The sequence below is a fragment of the Maylandia zebra genome, linkage group LG4 (genome assembly GCF_041146795.1).
Source record: "Maylandia zebra isolate NMK-2024a linkage group LG4, Mzebra_GT3a, whole genome shotgun sequence".
In the NCBI taxonomy this organism is placed as follows: domain Eukaryota; kingdom Metazoa; phylum Chordata; class Actinopteri; order Cichliformes; family Cichlidae; genus Maylandia; species Maylandia zebra.
Genome location: NC_135170.1, coordinates 1,467,451 through 1,485,603, shown reverse-complemented (window position 1 = coordinate 1,485,603; position 18,153 = coordinate 1,467,451). Strand labels below are relative to the sequence as shown.

The 18,153-nt window shown below is 43.6% G+C and overlaps 1 protein-coding gene across 1 annotated transcript; it reads right to left on the bottom strand.

Annotated features, from left to right (window-relative positions):
• Positions 1-803: 803 nt before the first annotated feature.
• LOC112431828 (uncharacterized) lies at positions 804-5,503 on the bottom strand. The gene is made up of 3 exons (XM_076882844.1): positions 5,279-5,503; positions 1,196-1,381; positions 804-1,061 (listed from the first exon to the last, which is right to left on the bottom strand). The coding sequence occupies exons 1-3, from the start codon at positions 5,363-5,365 to the stop codon at positions 1,032-1,034; spliced, it is 303 nt and encodes a 100-aa protein (XP_076738959.1). The 5' UTR covers positions 5,366-5,503; the 3' UTR covers positions 804-1,031.
• Between the last annotated feature and the right edge of the window lie 12,650 nt (positions 5,504-18,153).

Here is an 18,153-nt window from a genome sequence, read left to right as displayed (position 1 = left end):
CATTTGTTCTGACTGTGTGATGAATGTCAGAACGTCAGGGCTCTGCTTTAGTCACTGCTTGATGATCATTGGCTCATTGTTGAATCCAGGGCCCAGTCTGACCTCTGACCTTTGCTGCAGGTCTTCTGTGTTATCTCCACTTTCATGTCTGATCTTCTGCTGTATCGTCCAAAATAAACATCTGGATCATTTCCAACACTTCAGCAGATCTTTAGTTTGGGCAGTGCAGCACAGAATAACACATATTGTACTATACTGCCCACTTCCTGATCTTATTGGATCTGTGTGTGAGGTTGGTGAAGGAAACACATGTTTACTGAGTGAGTCGCTGCCATTAGGAACTAGTTTTTATATCACAGCCTGGAAATCACACAGGACCATTTCTGCAAGTGAAAAGTCGTCATTGGAGGAAAATCATTGTGTAGTTTGTTCGACTGTTGTTTGTAAATGAAGAATTGTCCCAACTACATGTGCTGCTGACCCTTGACCTTTTCTTTAGGTGCACAGAGGAGTCTGTGGAAACATCCAGAACTGAGGCATCTTGTGTACAAACGTGTTCAGACCAGATGTCAAATGATGTCAGATGTCATCCGTGAATGGATGCAACTGTGGATCGTTCCAATAAAATGAGGCAGTTTTGTAAGTACAAGCCCACTACAACCCATCATCAACATTTTAAATTACATTATACATCTTCACTGATATAAAGCACCACTATTTTAACCTGATTCACTTTTTCCACCCTAACAGTTCATTCCTCAAATCAAACAAGATATTTGACCCTAAAAAAATGCATCAACAAATAATTTTGTAATAAAATATTTATTCTTCAACTTTTACAAGTGAAATCAAACAAGTGTGTTTAAGAGTGAAACCAGAGTGGAAGCTGCTCATATAGAGTCCAACCCAGGCTAAAGTAAGCTGAGTAGAGCAGCACCATCAAAGTGTCGGCTCTCTGGACACGGTGCAAGATCGCCATCTGCAGGACAAAACTAGTTTTTCTCGCCCTCCTCGTCAACATCAAGATGATGTCATCGTACAGCAACTGATTCCCTGTCCGTCTGGAACAAAGCATTTACATTAAAAAAGACATTTACAGAAAATACAAACACCAACAACACATCTCATCATCACATGATATTTTATTATTTATTATATTATATATTTTTATTGTACCATCAACATCAACAAATACCAGCATATTTTCTTTGAGATTGAGTAGAGTGGACCTTTCCCTCGGTTCACTTCCTGCTCGCAGCATCAGCTGACCTCTGACTTCCTGGTTAAGGTCTCTCAGCGTTGACTGGAATATCAAATCGGACTCACACCATGTTCTTGTAATGTGGTCATGTCTGTCAGCTGTTTGAAGAGCATCTCTGGCCTAAACACAATAGGAAGAACAACAACACGGCTAAAAAAAAACAACACATTTCCATATTAGATGAAGGGCACCGTAACTGGAAATGGTAACATTCATCTGATGCTGCTTTGGATTTATCTTCTGTTTTAGATCAACTTTGATCACTTCGAGCCATCTTAAGTCCGTTTGTTCTAACTTCTCACTAACATCTCGTATGATTTCAGATCCCTGCTGTTCCCCAGCTGCCCTGTAGGTTTGTGCTTTGACCTCCAGAGGGCGACAAATCAGCACAGACAGAGAGCTCCATTCAAACTTTGCTGCCATCAGGAATAATTCTTCAAATATAATCATCAGTGTTTGAGCAGTTATGATATCAGGGACAATCTAGACATGTGTGACAATACTGAACATGTCACATGACACACCTCAAACATCATGTGATCCACTCTCAGTCTGCACTTTCATTCATGACTTCAACAGGTTGAAATGAGCTTTGAAGAAACATTCAGTGAAATAAATCTTTCATGGATTCATGTGAGCAGCAGATGAACTTTACAAAGAATCAGTGGATTTATCTTCTGTTTTAGATCAACTTTGATCACTTCGAGCCATCTTAAGTCCGTTTGTTCTTCTCACTCACTAACGTCTCGTATGATTTCAGATCCCTGCTGTTCCCCAGCTGCCCTGTAGGTGGCCTCAGTGTGTCTCACACCATTTACAGATGATTACAGGTCATTTACAGTTCAAACAGGTCCAACATAAGAAATATGCAGAAAATATCCTGCTATAACAGTTTGGGTCAAAGTGCAGATGTTCCAGATGTTCTGAGTCTGTCTGTGTTTCATGTTAACATGTAGATGTTGGACCAAAGTGAAGCTTTTTGATGTGACAGCAGGAATGTGAAGTGTAACTCTGAGCTGTAGGAAATGAAACTAAACGGACTTTTTCTCCTTTATTTATAGGAAAGTGTAGGAGAGCAACAGATGAACAAGCGTTACTGTAACAGGAAACATCAGAGGACCTTTATGTTCATCATCATCACTGTTTCCTTGTTCTGTCACAAACACACAACACTTCCTGCTCTCTCTCTGATGGATCTGATTGGCTGTTTCATTCACAGGAGGTCAGGGCGTCACACCAACAGCTTTAACTGCACAACGACACACTTTAAATCATCTGCAGACAAACCTGTGTGTTTGATTTATGAAGAAATAATAAAGACGTGTGTACAGCTGTCCATGAAGCAGCTTCTCACACAAACTCTGACACTTCAGCCACTTTAATTCCTGCAAAGCTGCGTAATAAAGAGCTGTGACTGCTATGAGCTGCTGATGATGACTGCATGAAGCTCTCAGCTGAAGCTTCTTTCATTTAGTTTAATGTTAATGTCGCCTTTTTAAGTCTGTGTGAGGATTTTAATGACACACATTAAAGGAGCTTCTTTGATTAGAACCAAATTCATGTTGATTTTCAGCCTGAAATGATAAAAACTTTAATAATTCTGTTTATAATCATCAACCTGGAGACTAATGAAAAGTATAATAGTGAAAGAAAGCCTTTATTATTTGAGTAATGCCTGAATCTGCTCAGAGACGGAGACAACACAGAGGTGTTGATGACAGTTTGACATTAACTGAATTAAAAACAAAGTGCTCTTATTGTGAAAATCTGCCTCCTACTTCTTTAAATCATTTTTATGTATTTTTTAACGTCACAGTGAAACATTGAGGCATTAATCTGACACAGTTTGATCAGCAGCTGTGTTTTCACTGACGTTTCACTTTGATTTGTTCAGACTGAGCAGAGAGGATCGGTTCTCTGTGTGCGCACTGCTGAGAAACACAAGCTCATTTCTGCTGTTTCATGAAAAGTGTTATGGAGGAACAAGAAGTTCAGCCTCTAAACTCTCAGCGTGAGGACTGAGTGAAGAGTTTCAGAGCAGAGAGTTTTGGCTCACAGCTTTTAGCGTCTACACAAAGAGACGATTACGCACTTGATCTGAGAACATCTCCACCTCCTACAAACAAACTCTCCTACGAGCAGCTGTCACAACCACAACAGGCAGAAGACTGGATTTCTTCAGGTCAGATTTACTGCAGTTTGCATAAATTGTGTGTCACAGACTTTGTAGTTCACATTTGTGTGACTCGTTTAAATCTTCTCCTCCTGAAAGTGAAACTCTTACAAACACATCAGGCCACAACCTGCTGCAGGTTAATGATTGATCTGAAGGCAGCTGACCTTTGAGCAGGAACTTGTGAGTCTTTTATTGTGTTTAGCACTGCCAAGTGCTGGCCTCTGCTTCCACCATCACATTTACACTGGTAGGTTCAGCACTGCTGCCTGTAACTAATTACTTTTGAAAATAAGTAATCAGTAAAGTAACGGGATTACTTTTTGGGGGAAGTAATCAGTAATTAGTTACTGATTACTTTTTTCAAGTAACTTGCCCAACACTGGACAGAGTGTTGGCTTCATCACCGACACACGTCACCACATCAGGAAACAGCTGGTTCAGTGAGTATTTAAGGTTCACTGCAGACAAACTGGAGAAAAACGAATCACATGAAACATTTGTTACTGGTTTCTGACCTCGTCGTAGAGACTCACATACCTGTGTTCTGCTATCAGTGTGATCACATGTGCTGGTACAGTTTGCCAGGTTGACCCATGTAACCTCCACTATCCTGTAGACGTGGAATATGTTTCACATATGGATCGCTTCCTTACTCGACTATGACTGTGTGCTTCACAGGTGCTTACTGAAGTGCTGCTTTACACAAAACCAGACAGTAAAAATAAGAACTGCAGGTCCAGACCACAGGTTTATGTGTTGATAATGATGATGTGCAGTCACTCATTGTCACAGGATACTTCCTGCAATGATGCTACGGGTCATGCAGTTCTGCAGAAGTGGAGGAAACAGATGCTTTTCCTAACAGAGACACTTTAATGACTTAAAGAATCTAACTGACACACAAACCTCAGTTTGTCTGACATTCATGAGAGTAAACTGCTCCTGAATGTTCGGTTAGTTCACTGGATGTTCACCTGACTTCAAATGTAAAGATCCCTGAGACAAACTCTCACGAGTTCAGCGGCGACGCGATCGCACAACCAGCCGCGACGTTAAAGGCCGACGCGCTCACTACCTTTGGTTACAGCTCTCAGCTCACACGACATACACAAAAATAATGACAACACGAGTCCTCTGTAGGACGTCACTGTGGTTTACTGACAATGTTCTCAACAACAGACGCACAACCCTGGTTTGGTCTGGTTATTTGTGTTGTACGGCTTCGTTGGTCTGACGAGCTTTTAGGGATGTCAGCAGAAGGATTTCACGTGCTGAGGTCATATTTATGAATCAACCTGAACAGCTAATACTTTACCTCTTTATTTTATAACACATATGAACACGTTATAGTAGATTTGTGCAATGTGTGTTTCACGTCTTTATGGGCGTATAGATCTGTAAACAGGCTGATGGGTGTGTGTCTGTTTATTGTAGCGGTGCAGAAATGTTAAAAATGATGATAATAACAACACTTCTCACGTCAGGCTACAACACAAACCTCCTGATAGCTGCAAACACCAAAACCCCCAACGACAGGCACACAAAGAGCGAGCAGGGACCCACCCTGCCAGCATGTGAGCCTCCTACTACGACTCACTGTGGAGCAACACAACACCAGGAGACAGAGGATATGAGAGAGGATACAACTGCTGTGGGGGAGCAGCCACACACTCCACAGGAGACGACGGGGTGAGAGATGGTTCGGTGCTCCTAACATCATGTGGACGCTCGTCTGCACATAAACAAACCTCACCTAACCCCACCTCCTTTCTCTTTTTGCAGGGTGGGGTGCTCCATCCTTACACACTTTGCACCACGTGGCGCTCCATCTATTCGTTTACCTTCTTGGGTCTCTTCCTCCTCTGTCCCAGCCCATTGAGGCGATCGCTGGGGTCCAGCCTGTAGTGGGAGTGGCTGTCCTCGCTCATCCTGTCCCCGTCCACTCCGGGTTATTCCTTTCTTCTTTCTGTCCTCTGAATCGAGCTGACCTCTCTCCTCTCTGGTCCTCGCTCTCTGAGCCGGCGGAGCATGAGAGAGAGGAGTGGTTGGGGAGAGGGAGGGGAGACGAGCGAGGGAAGGAGGGAGCACAATGGTGTTGCCATGGCAGCAGCTGCCACCAGTGTTTATCTGGAAACGTCGCTGGCAAACCAGAATAGTTGCCACACGTTGCCACTGACTCGTCTGCACAAAGCATTTTGTAGGTTACAGCATGAAACGACTGCAATCTCCACATTTACACGCACAATTTCTGTTTTACTCTCAAACTGATCAATAACAGCTTTCCTGTGTAACAAACACACAAAATAAAACAACTGTACCACCAATCAAACACAAGGAAAATAAATGATATTGTGAGTTCAGCAGTGGGTCTGTGACCGGTGTGAAAGAGGACGATAGATGAGTGGGTGTTTGTAGAAACAACCTTTGTGATTTAAATGTGAGACAGCAAAGCGTCAGACAGAAGCCTGAGCTGAATATTTCCTGTGATATGAAGTCACCGTGTTTGGGTCGGTCAGTCGACTACTACTCAGTGAGTGTCCCACACACACACAGACCCACACAGACCCACACAGATCTTAATGATGGCCTCAGGCTTTGAGCTCCCACTAACAGCAGGTCCCAGCAGCATCCCATCAATAGTGATGAAAAATGCAGCTACAGCTGCTTTTCCACTACTGGAAGTTAATGAGGTCAAAGCTGGAGCTTCACCCTGTTCAGACTGAACCATGTGAGCCGGCCTCGCTCCACAGAGGACGCCTCCAGGACAAACGTGGGCTCCATCGAGGCCCACAGCTGCTGTCACATCGTGGACGTGTTCTTTAGCTTGTTTTTCAAACAATCTCAGCAAACGTGCCAAAATCATCTTCAGGGAGACTCTGTGGCACACAATCCAAAAACAAAGAAGGCTAAAGGACATGCTCTGTCCTCTGTGTGACCCACAGTCGTGGCTCAAATGTGGGACTGTGGCCTGGTGTGACCTGAACACTGTGGGAACCTGAGGGGCAAATCTGAGGATTTCATTTGGCTTTTTCATTAGAGATAAGATGGATTATGTGAATGAAAAGGCAACACACACACACACGTAGGGTAGCTGTAGCCCGACTGGCTCATCTGCTAATCAGAGGGTTGCTGGTTCGATACCTGGGATCCAAAGTGCAAACTTTTGGGGAACGAGTCTACTTTGTGTGCATCTGAGGTTGAAGCGGAGCTGGTTTCAATAAACTGCTAGTTTCCCTTTCATACTCCTGAAGGACGTTCCTCACAAAGAGCGAGGCAGCAAGTCTGTGCAGGTCCTCAGTCATGCAGGTCAGCGTCGTCTGAAGAGCTTCTCAGAGTTTCATCTCTCACCCAGTTCCAAGCCCAGTTTGTGTCCCAGATACATGCCACTGATGGCCAGGAAGTGACATCACTGGATCAGTTATGAGAGCGAACCCTTCAAGACTCAAACCTGCCTGGCAACGAGGGAAACGGCTACACAGGAAGTCCAGTGACGGGGTGCAGATGTTCCATCACCGGGATGTCATCGCTTGTTGTGTTTGCGTCACATACAAATGACATCACGGGACTTTCAGGTTGTGTTGCTGTAACAGCCCCACCCACACTGAGGTGGTGCTCAACTGTAACTGAGAAACAGAGTCGAGTAGAGTCAAGTTGAGCTGAGGCAGTTATGTTCTACTGGAAAAGAGGCGACTGTGGCTCAGGACGTCAGTCGGTAGTTCGATCCCCGGCTGCTCCAGTCTGCGTGCCAAAGTCACCTTGGGCGGGATACTGGCCCCTGTTGCTGCCAGTGCTTTTATTAGATGCTCTGGAACTGGTTTAGTGCTTAGGGAGGGTAGAAGAGTGCTATATAAGTGCTATATAAGAACCAGTGCATTTACCATTTACCATTACCATTACTTACATTCTTTACAAATCCTACCATGTGAATTCATGGATTTTTTTTTCACATTCTGTCTCTCACAGTTGACGTGTACCTCTGGTGCAAATTACTGACCTCTGTCATCATTTTAGGTGGGGGAACTTGCACAATCGGTGGCTGACTAAATACTTTTTTGCCCCACTGTAAAATTCCCTGTCTGAATTACTTCTATGATTTATCGTGCAGTTTAGTGGAACTACAAGAAGGCTCTTATTACTAATAGGGATGGGTATCGTTTAGGTTTTATCCGATACCGGTGCCAAACCGTTACTTTTGAAATGGTGCCGGTGCTTAAACGGTGCTCAAACCGGTGCTTAACGAATGGAGAACACAAAATTGGTCCAAAAACCTCTCATGTTCAGCTGTTTTTTGTAAAAAGATAACAATGTTAGCCTTTTCTGCAGCTATGGGGCATATATGGTATCACTCTTGGCTGGAAGCAGTGCTTAAACAATGGAAAAAACACAAACTTTGTCCAAAAACCTCTCATGTTTAGCTGTTTCCCTCTTTTTCTTTGGTCATTTTAGCTTTTTTGGCCAGGGTGAAGGGAGTATCTGCCATCAAACAAGAAGACAGCCGCATGTAGCTATGATGATGTTTGCTAGTTCACCTTACATGCATTAATGTAATAACGTGGTTAGCCTACTCAACGTAAATTACACACGAACAACATGAAGCTACTCACGCAGAGAAGAACGGCTGCTGCTGCATCATCATCCTCATCATTTCTGCTACACTGGCAGGGCTAGGGGCCAGGACTCTCCTCTTCGGGTTTTTGGGGGATGTTGCTAACTCCGGGTCCGATAACAGGCACCACACCCGCAGTAGATGTGCACGGTGTGAGGTCTCGCAGCAAGCTATCAAATACGGCGCATTTCTCGGCTTTTAAAAAAAATGCTATGCGTCGCCAGGTGTGTCATCAGATTCGAGGTGTTACCTCCTTTGACAGTATCACAGTATCAGCTTAAAGCACTTGTTGCTGCTGAGTTTGCATCTTCTGCTGTGAAGTACAGCCAGACTTTGACCGCTTCGCCTTGGGCATTTTTAATCTGTAGCTCTGCTCTAAAAGAACGTACGTACCTGGGCCCGCCTACTATCCTCGGAAACATAAAATGATTGGCTAGAATCTAAAGTGTATGACAGCTCAGGAAAAAAAAAGCACAGAAATAAAGCACCGAAATGTGCGCTGCCTTTCAGTCTGGTTACCACTGTTTATGTCAGAACCGGTGCCATCATGGCACCGGACACCGGTACCCATCCCTAATTACTAATCGGTTCTCAGTAAACTTTATGCTTTATAAGTGTTTGCAGTGCTATGAGATGTAAAAAACTAAACCGAAATACACTTAAATACAAGTACTGTATTAACTATTATGTAAAATAAACTACAGAGTGCACTCTGCAAAGTGTGCTTGCAGGCAAGAGATGCAAGAATGCATGACAGAGCAATAGAATAGAATAGAATAGAATAGCTTTTATTGTCACTGTTACAAGAACAATGAAAGGCTGTTTGACATTTCTCCATGTGTGTGAAGTATTTACACAATCACAGACAAATTTACATTTACACAAGAACAATATGTACAAGTTATACATGCACCTGCAAACATACGGATACACCCATACAAACATACACGCACATGCATACATGTATGTATAAATACATGTATGCATGCGTGCATACAGACGCATGTCTCCACATACACATACATACATGCCATGGCTCGCTGACTGGGAGTGCCGACCTGAGCTCCACAGGAATGAATCCAAAAATGTTACATTTGAATGTTTCAGATCATCAACAAAATGTTAATATTAGACACAGACAACACAAGTAAACACAACATGCAGGTTGTAAATGTAGCTATTTATTCTTATTAGAGTTATAATTCAGCCCATCGGAGGGTTTTCAAGTCTGAACCGCCTTTTTAAGCCACAGCATCTCAGCCAGTTTGAATAGACCAAAGTCCCTCAGAGGTGAACTGGCTGATCATTGAACACATGTTGGTGACATTGATGGTCAGGGATGCAGAGCAGATGCAAAGCCACAGCAAACCACAAAGAGAAGCCCAACAAAGAACCTGGTGTCTGTATTTTTAGATTTTAAGGTTTTTTGATGAAGACAAAAACAAGGACAGCTTCCTCCAGGGAGAAGCTAGAAGCTGCCTCCTGCAGCTATAAATAGCAAGGCTTCAGGAAATCTCACTCTATGTCAGGAGTATGGAAACTGATGGGATGGCGTGCACCCTGCTTAATATTTTGGAGGACTAATTGCAGCATCTCAGTCATCAATGAGGAAGTAAAGCAGGAAGCCGATCGATGCACTGTGATCGATGATCTAGGTATAAAGTAAACTGCCTTTAATGGTAAATATTATTAATGTATATACAGACCATAAATATTTAAACAGGCACATAGTTTTGTTCTTTAAGGTTAACAAAACCATGATAACGGTGTCTACGTTACAGGACATTTCAATGTGAATGTAAGTGCTCTATTCTTAGGAAACCGTGGCCTTTCTGTCGGTTTGGATCTGCTGATGAGCCTTTGGTCTATATAAATAGACTGACTATGGCATAATCATGACTTTTGTCATCACAGAAGTGATGGGAACATTCAAAGACTAAAAAATAAAGCTGTGGAAGAGCAAATAGTGTGCACAATTCATCTGATCGCAGAGAAGCAGTGAAAAACCCACAGAAAGTAAAAGATAGACGTCCTAAAAACTGGTGCAATTCAGTATGTCATTGCATGTTTTGTTGCAATGGAGCAAACAACAACAGTACACTACTTTGCTGGGACTAAAGTATCTCTAATATAACATGGATGCTGTAAAATGTGATTGTGACATCCTTGACGTATGCACAGGAGTACAGAAGTAAAACAGCAGGAGTGTTAGCTCTACAGAGGAAAAGACACGCCTGTTACGTCGCTTACTACCTGCTTCTTGTCACCACATCGCCCGGTAGGATGGTTTCGACTCTCTCTGTAAGTGTACATCTCACTCTAGACTCTGGCTAACCCATTCTCTCCTCCCTCCGCAGCATTCCTACCAGCCCACCTATGGCTGTGCCACATTATACTGTTCATGGTAATACTGGTTTAATGTTGGGCAACGATAAAAAAATTAAATATCGCGATAGAATATGGGTAAAGTGCGCATGCGCAGTGCCTTTGTTTTCATACCCACATGGTGGCGATAGAGAATGAGAAGGGGGAAAGCGGATCGTTGAGTGAAACACATGAACCAGAACTGGTTTGTAAAAATGCTGCAACTTCAGTGGTGTGGAACTGGTTTGGTGTTTGTCCGTCGGATACACAACAAAGCACCATTTTTTTGTAGAACATGCAAGCGGCCGTCGTTATTGCCATATTTTTTGGACTAAGGTGCTCTTAAATCTGGGAGTAATCTGGGTCCTAAACTCCGTCCTTCAGGACCCAAAGTCAAACGAACACTGCGACATCACTGAGAGTTAAAAACAGTCTAAATTCTTTCATCTTTAATAAAACGATCAGTGTTGCTGCTTTACCAGGTGTAACAATTGAGTTTAACATCCAGGCATCCATGAAAACAGAATTTATTATATTTAACGGAGTTAGAAGTTAACAGGAAGTTAGCAGGAAGTTAGCGGAAGGTAGCTCACTGGTTTTGCTAGTGCCTAAGCATGATATAGCATGTTCTGACTGAGAGATTTCTGAACAAATTAAAACGTACAGCTCTGTTATCACTTCCAACATAAATGGAGACAGGAAACTAAACAGCAGTGACGTTTGTAGGGTTACTGAAGTTAGGCTAGCTGGTATATAATGATGTGCTACATGATCGCTAGCGACACAGCTGTGTTAGCATAAACACAGTGAAGCTGGAGGACGAACACTAACACTTTTCCACTCGATAAAAGTTAACGTGAGGGTTCCTGATGGTTAGAGACAAATGCAATCGCATGGCAGGATGCTGTAAACCACAGGTGTCGAACTCCAGGCCTCGAGGGCCGGTGTCCTGCAGGTTTTAAATGTGTCCTTGATCCAACACAGCTGATTCAAATGGCTAAATGACCTCCTCAACATCTCTTGAAGTTCTCCAGAGGCCTGGTAATCAACTGATCATTTGATTCAGGTGTGTTGACCCAGTGTGAGCTCTAAAACCTGCAGGACACCGGCCCTCGAGGCCTGGAGTTTGACACCCCTGCTGTAAACCATAGGTGTCAAACTCTGGCCCGTGGGCCAAATTTGGCCCGCAACCTAATTACATTTGGCCCGCGAAGCCATACCAAATTACTATTAGAGCTGGCCTACTGGTATTATACAGCTAATATATATATTGTTTAGTATTAAGCTTTGCTTGTTCCATATTCAGTTTTTCAGCAAAACGTGTTTGAGTCCATAAGAAAAGATTCATTCTTATATCTGGAGGAATAAATATATTTCAATAAATATTAACGTTAGCCCGCGACTTTGTTCCAGTTTTGAATTTTGGCCCACTGTGTATTTGAGTTTGCCACCACTGCTGTAAACGGACCAAACTTCAGTCAGGAGAACAACTGAGATAATCCATCCACAATACGAGGTTAGTCATTAATATACTGCAACAACATGGGAATAGAGCAGCTGCCAGAGAATTCAACATTAATGAATCAATGGTACAGAAGTGGAGGAAGCAAGAAGAATGAGTTTAATAAAGTTTGATTTATCTGACTGCTTTGTTTCGCTTAATGTGCCTTATAATCCCCTGCAGCTTATGGTCTGAAAAATACGTACTGCAAACGAAATCATTTGAAGAACTTGTTACATTAGCCTTGAGAATAGTTAGCTTCATAACTTGGCCAGCTCCAGGCCTCGAGGGCCGGTGTCCTGCAGGTTTTAGATCTCACCCTGGGTCTACACACCTGAATCAAATGATTAGTTCATTACCAGGCGTCTGGAGAACTTCAAGGCATGTTGAGCCATTTAAATCAGCTGGACACGTCTAACACCTGCAGGACACTCGTGGCCTGGGTTTGGACACCACTGCCATAACTGAATACTGAAAGAAACTACAAGTCACGATCAGCTTCCTCATCAAGAACATCGTGAGAAGTCAGTGCAGCTGAGCAGACTTACTCAGGAGGAGTGGTAGAGAAGGACTGAAGAATGGCCACATCAATTCTCCCTGTGCGATAACACAGGTGGATCCTGCAAAACGAGTGTGTTGTCTCTAGTACAACATATAACAATTCTGGGTTTATCTCTGGACTCCATCTCTTTTACATCACTCTGTCAGAGGCCATAGCTGTGAGTGCCTTCAATCGGGCATACTGGGCATTTGCCTGGTGGGCTGACAGTGATTCTTCGTATTTATGGGTTGATGGGTTTTGTTTTGTTTGTTTGTTTTGTAACGGCATGAGCAATGAAAGGTGGTGGATTGGCCAGATGCTAGCCGATGTGTAAAAATAACTCAGTTGTTTGGTGGTGGCTATGGCAGAGCTTCCACAGCCCTGCTCACAGCATTCCTGACTCTTTTTCGCCTGCACAAAACAGTCCCCTTTAGATTATACCTTCGGCTACTGGGTATGATGGCTCAGCCATCCTGGTGGTCTGGCTTGGCTGTTTAAGAGGGTTTCAGCGCTGGGTGGTTTCTTCAGGCGCTTCCTACTGTTCTTGTGAGGATTGACAATACCACCATGGGGGCTTATATTAGCCATCGGGGAGGGATGCATTCACGCTAATAGCAGCAAACATTTCCTCTCTCTGAGTGCAACACATCCCAGAGTCAGAATGGGGAATGAATCTGCGAGGCGTTGTGTTATATGGTGATTGGGCTTTGCATCCAGCCACTGTAGAACAGCTTCAGCTGGAGCTTTTAGCCACTACATAGAGCAATAATCTTCACTAAGCTTGATCTTAGAAACACGTTCCATCTGGTGGACATTGGGGAGGTGACGAATGGAAAACTGTTTTCAACACTTGGACATTTCAAGCGTGCCGGGCTGACAAATGCCTCAGTTGTTTTCCAGGCTTTAATCAATAATGTGCTCTTTGTATGTGCACCTGTTTGACCTGCAGATTTTTTTCCAGAGAACAACTAGAACAGGAAGCAAGTCAGAGTTCTTCAATGACTATGAGACACTAAGTCTAGTCTTGGTCTTGGTAGCCGGGGATCCGTCCACCATGGCCTCTGATCCTGGCTGCCACGTGGCACACATTGCATGCGACCCCTATGGCGCCCACTGCAGGTGGTGGGCCTGCATAAGAATGGGCCCATGTCCCTTTTTCGGGTTGTGCCCAGCCAGGCCCCATGGACCAGTGCCCGGCCACCAGATGTACAGCTTCTGGCACCCTCCCCGGGCCTGGCTCCAGGGCAGGGCCCTGGTAACACTATCCCAGGCAGGGTGAACTGTTTCCTTGATCTTGCACTCATAGGGGTCTTCTGAATTAAATTGAATTGAGGAGCAGACACAGACTGTTTTATATGAGATCCTTCTCATGCACTTCAACAGTCTTATTCATCATCGAGTCTTAAATGATCCTGTTATGACCAATGACTGCTCGACTGTGTCAAAGAGCTACTTCCACAGTGTGGAGAAGCCATAATTCTGACTCCACGCCAAATAAAAGGGGGAAACCCTCCCAGGGATTGACACCTAACAGTTAAATAGTTAAAGGATTAAACTTCTCTTTCCTTTCTTTAAACAAAAAAATATTTTCAAAAAACTATTCAAAGGTCCCAAATATCTTATTTCACTCACAAGGCAGACGAGAGGCAGCTGTGTCATTATGGCGTTTGTATCCTGCTGCTACTGGGACCAGTTACAGTTCCTTTCACTAACACACACACACACACACACACACACACACACACACACACACACACACACACACACACACACACACACACACATTCTAGTTTTGATATCTTAGTGAGGACCAATCCTAGCCGCTCACTGTAACCATCAATAATGGATGGTTAACGCTCAACCTAAACCTAACCATAACCTAACTGTAACCCTGACACTAGAACCACATTGTGAGTCTCAAACTCGTGAGGCACTTTTGTCCTCATAAATGACTGTTGGTCCCCACAAGTATAGTAACATTCCAATTCTTGGTCCCCACAGAGACATCTAAACAGGTACACACACACACTTTCATGTATTTTTGTCCACAGTATAAAAGCTGTTTGGGGCTGGGAGGAATTAAGTCCGTCCATGGCAACTTTCCCCGACTGCCTTCCACATTCTTTGAGTGCTTGCCTTGTCTGCTCGCTCTGGCGCTTTAATGACTTCCTTCAAATGGTACCAACACTTCAGCAACGACTGCAACATCATTTTTTCCATCTTCACAGCCCTGGAAGCATTGGACAGTATCATCTAATACATGGAAAATATTAAAGCAGCTCAGCTCACAAAAGCAGGGAAACCTTGGGTGCAAACATGTGGAGACCACTAATTCATTTACTGCATGTTGCCTCTGCTCAGTGTCTGCTCAGTAGAACATGGATCTACATGTTCACTCCTGCACTGGCCAAAGCTGGTAGTGGTACTGCTTAGACTCTTTGAGTGCTAACATTGGTGCTCCAATCATTTGGTCTGGCTCTAACGGTGTGATTCAGACTGAGCAGACCTGGTGCATTTTGAATCAAAACTGCAGAGTCATTTTACTATTATTTAATAAGGAAGAACAGAGAAGAGTCCATGACCACGTTATATCAGTAAAGATGTTGTGTCTGCATGAGAGTAGACTGTCTCTGCAGGCAGCATCACACCCAAACAGAGCAGACAGCCTGTTCATCCTGAGCTCGCCAAGGTCACCAAAGGTCAGGCGGACAAAAACCTGCAGTCTTAACAAAGCCACAGGCAAAGACACTCTTTATTATCAACTATCTAATAAAAGGCAAAACAGCCAAGAAGTGAATCTGCCATGAATTTCACAACTTTACAAGCTAAGAAATAGACACTGAGCTTTATATTGATTAAATATGTTAAATAGATATTAAATTAAATATAGATCCTGATAAATGCCTCGTTAATTTTTCATCATAGAATTACTGTTGAAACAACCCCTTATCCATGTTTGATGCCCTGCAATGGACTCACAGCCAACTGTAGAAAGCAGCCCAATCAGAGGCACTTTTTCTTTGACCCAGTTTATTCTAAGTGGAGATATTATCTGAATTTCAGGAGTGGGACCACACCTCATGCTCGCCGCCTCAGTTTATATATGCCCCCTTCACCAATACCCTCGGTTCTCATTTTCATGCCCACCTGGAGCCCAGGAGCCGCTGCCGGTCCTCTTTGAGGCCTTCCCCACATTGCAGCACCAGTACACGCTCCCTCATCCATCATCGTTCATCGTAACTGAGGATGTGGTCCCAGCTAGTGAAATTGCTAGTAAAAATGTTAATGTGATAAACTCACCAGCTACTGGCTCACTGACATCCAGTACAAGAAGGCCAGGCTTACCAAAACATACAGTTTGATTTGTGCGCTCTGCTGCTGCACACAAATACTGTCCAACACAAGGAATTCAGCCTGGATTTACACTCTTCCCAGTGTCCTATGGCAGGTCAGCTCTATCACAGGCAAGGACAGCTCTGACGCTTCAGAAGTGTTATCAAAATAAATAAATAAATAAACAAAATAGAAATAACATAGTAGTTTGGATCAAAAGCCAGACTAAGTTTTAAGATGCAATTTAAAAGACTGCATGGACTCGGAGGAACGAATATAAAGAGGGAGGGTACTCCAGAGTCTGGGAGGTACGACAGCAAAGGCCCGATCCCCTCTGGACTTCAGACGAGACCTCGGCTGCGTCAGGAGCATTTGATTGGAAGATCTAAGTGCCTTATTAGGGATTTACAAATGGAGGCGCTCGCATAGATAGCTGGGAGCTAAATTGTTCAAAATTTTAAAGGTAAGCAAAAGAATTTTGAATATTGGTACGATATTCAACAGGGAGCCAACGTAGGTTGGCTAAAACTGGTGTGATGTGGGCATAATTTCTAGTTCCAGTTAAGAGACGCGCAGCTGCATTTCAAACTAACTGGAGCCGGTGAATAGAGGAAGGTGGGAGGCCCGAGTAGAGGGAATCACAGTAGTCTAATCTGGAAGTGATAAGACCATGAACGAGTTTTTTAAGGTCCTTCAAAGGGAGGTATGGCTTTGCTTTAGATATCTGACGCAGCTGGTAGAAACAGTTTTTTACCACAGAGGAGATCTGTTTCTCGAGTTTGAAAGAGCAGGAAAACACCAAGGTTTCTAACAGTGAGTGAGAGATGGCTACCAAGGGACCCTAAGGCAGTTGTTCCAGCGGGGTGTGACTATCAAAAACTATAACTTCTGTCTTATCCTCGTTCAGTGTGAGAGACGTGACCACGTTTGGACCTCATTTAGACAGTCAAACAGGGGTTCCAGAGACGTAGAGACATCTGATGTCAAAGGGAAATAAATTTGTATGTCGTCGGCGTAGCAGTGAAAGGAAATGTTATATTTTTTAAGTATTACTCCCAAAGGCAGCATGTACAAGGAAAAAGAGAACTGGGCCGAGCACAGATCCTTGAGGCACACCACAATGGGGCAGAGGCCGAGGAGTGTTGCCCCATGGCTACGGAAAACGACCTCTTTGACAGATGAACCAAGATAAAGCTATAACTTTAAGACCAACGACATGTTCTAGAGATGAGAATCTTGTGGTCGACTGTGTCAAAGGCAGCAGTCAGATCTAGTAAAACTAAAACAATGGCCCACAGGTAGAAGAAGATCATTAAAAAGCCTAACTAACGCTGTCTCAGTGCGATGGCGAGGTTTAAAGCCAGACTGACTTTCACTGATACCGTTAGTATCAAGGAAGGACTGAAGTTGTTTTAGAACCACGTTTTCCAGAATTTTGGATATCAGAGGGAGTTTGGAGATCGGTCTGTAGTTAGAGCACTAGGGTCAAGATCCTTTTTCTTTATAATGGGTTGCACGACAGCGCGCTTAAATACTGACGGTGCACAACCTGATGACAGGGATACATTTAGTAAAAGTTGGATACAGGGACCGATAGTGTGCAAAGCTTCCTTAAGAAAACGAGAGGGAACGATATCACGGGGGGAGTTAGAGATGATCACTTATAGCTGTTAAATGAGAATAAGACAGTGGATTGAACTGTTGAAGGACAGTCAAGCATTCAGGGACTGGAACAGGGTCAGAAACTAACAACGACTCAAGATGAGAGAGACGCCCTCAGAACTTAAATTTTGTCAGTGAAATATTTAAAAAAATTATCACGAAGTACAGGAGAGGCATCCCTACAAGTAAAGGGGCAAGGGTTTATCGAGGAATTACAAATACTAAAAAGGGCTCGGGGATTATGGCAGTTAGACCAAATAATACCAGAGAAGGAGGCAGATTTAGCAGCTTTAACAGACTTTTGATACCTAGATAGACATTTACGAAGCATGTCCAGAGAGACATGGAGTTTATCTTTTTTCCATTTTCGCTCAGCGCGCCGACATCCACGCCTAAGGGCGCCGGTAGGGTCATTACGCCAGGGTTGGCGTAACAATTTGGCACTTTTTGTCCTCAGAGGTGCCACCGAATTAAGAATGTCGGCGCATGTAGTATTAAGAAGGTTGGCAAGTTCCTCCGCTGATAAATCTGCAATACCATTAACATCAGAAAGAGGAGAATCAAGAAAAGCAGCAGTGAAATGAGCAAGTGACTGAGAGCTCATCGAGCGCGTTTGCCGTAGAGAACCATCACTATACAAATCAACATTGTTAATAACAGTATTAAACAAAACCGGAAAATGGTCCGAAATCCCGAAGTCCTTAATGTC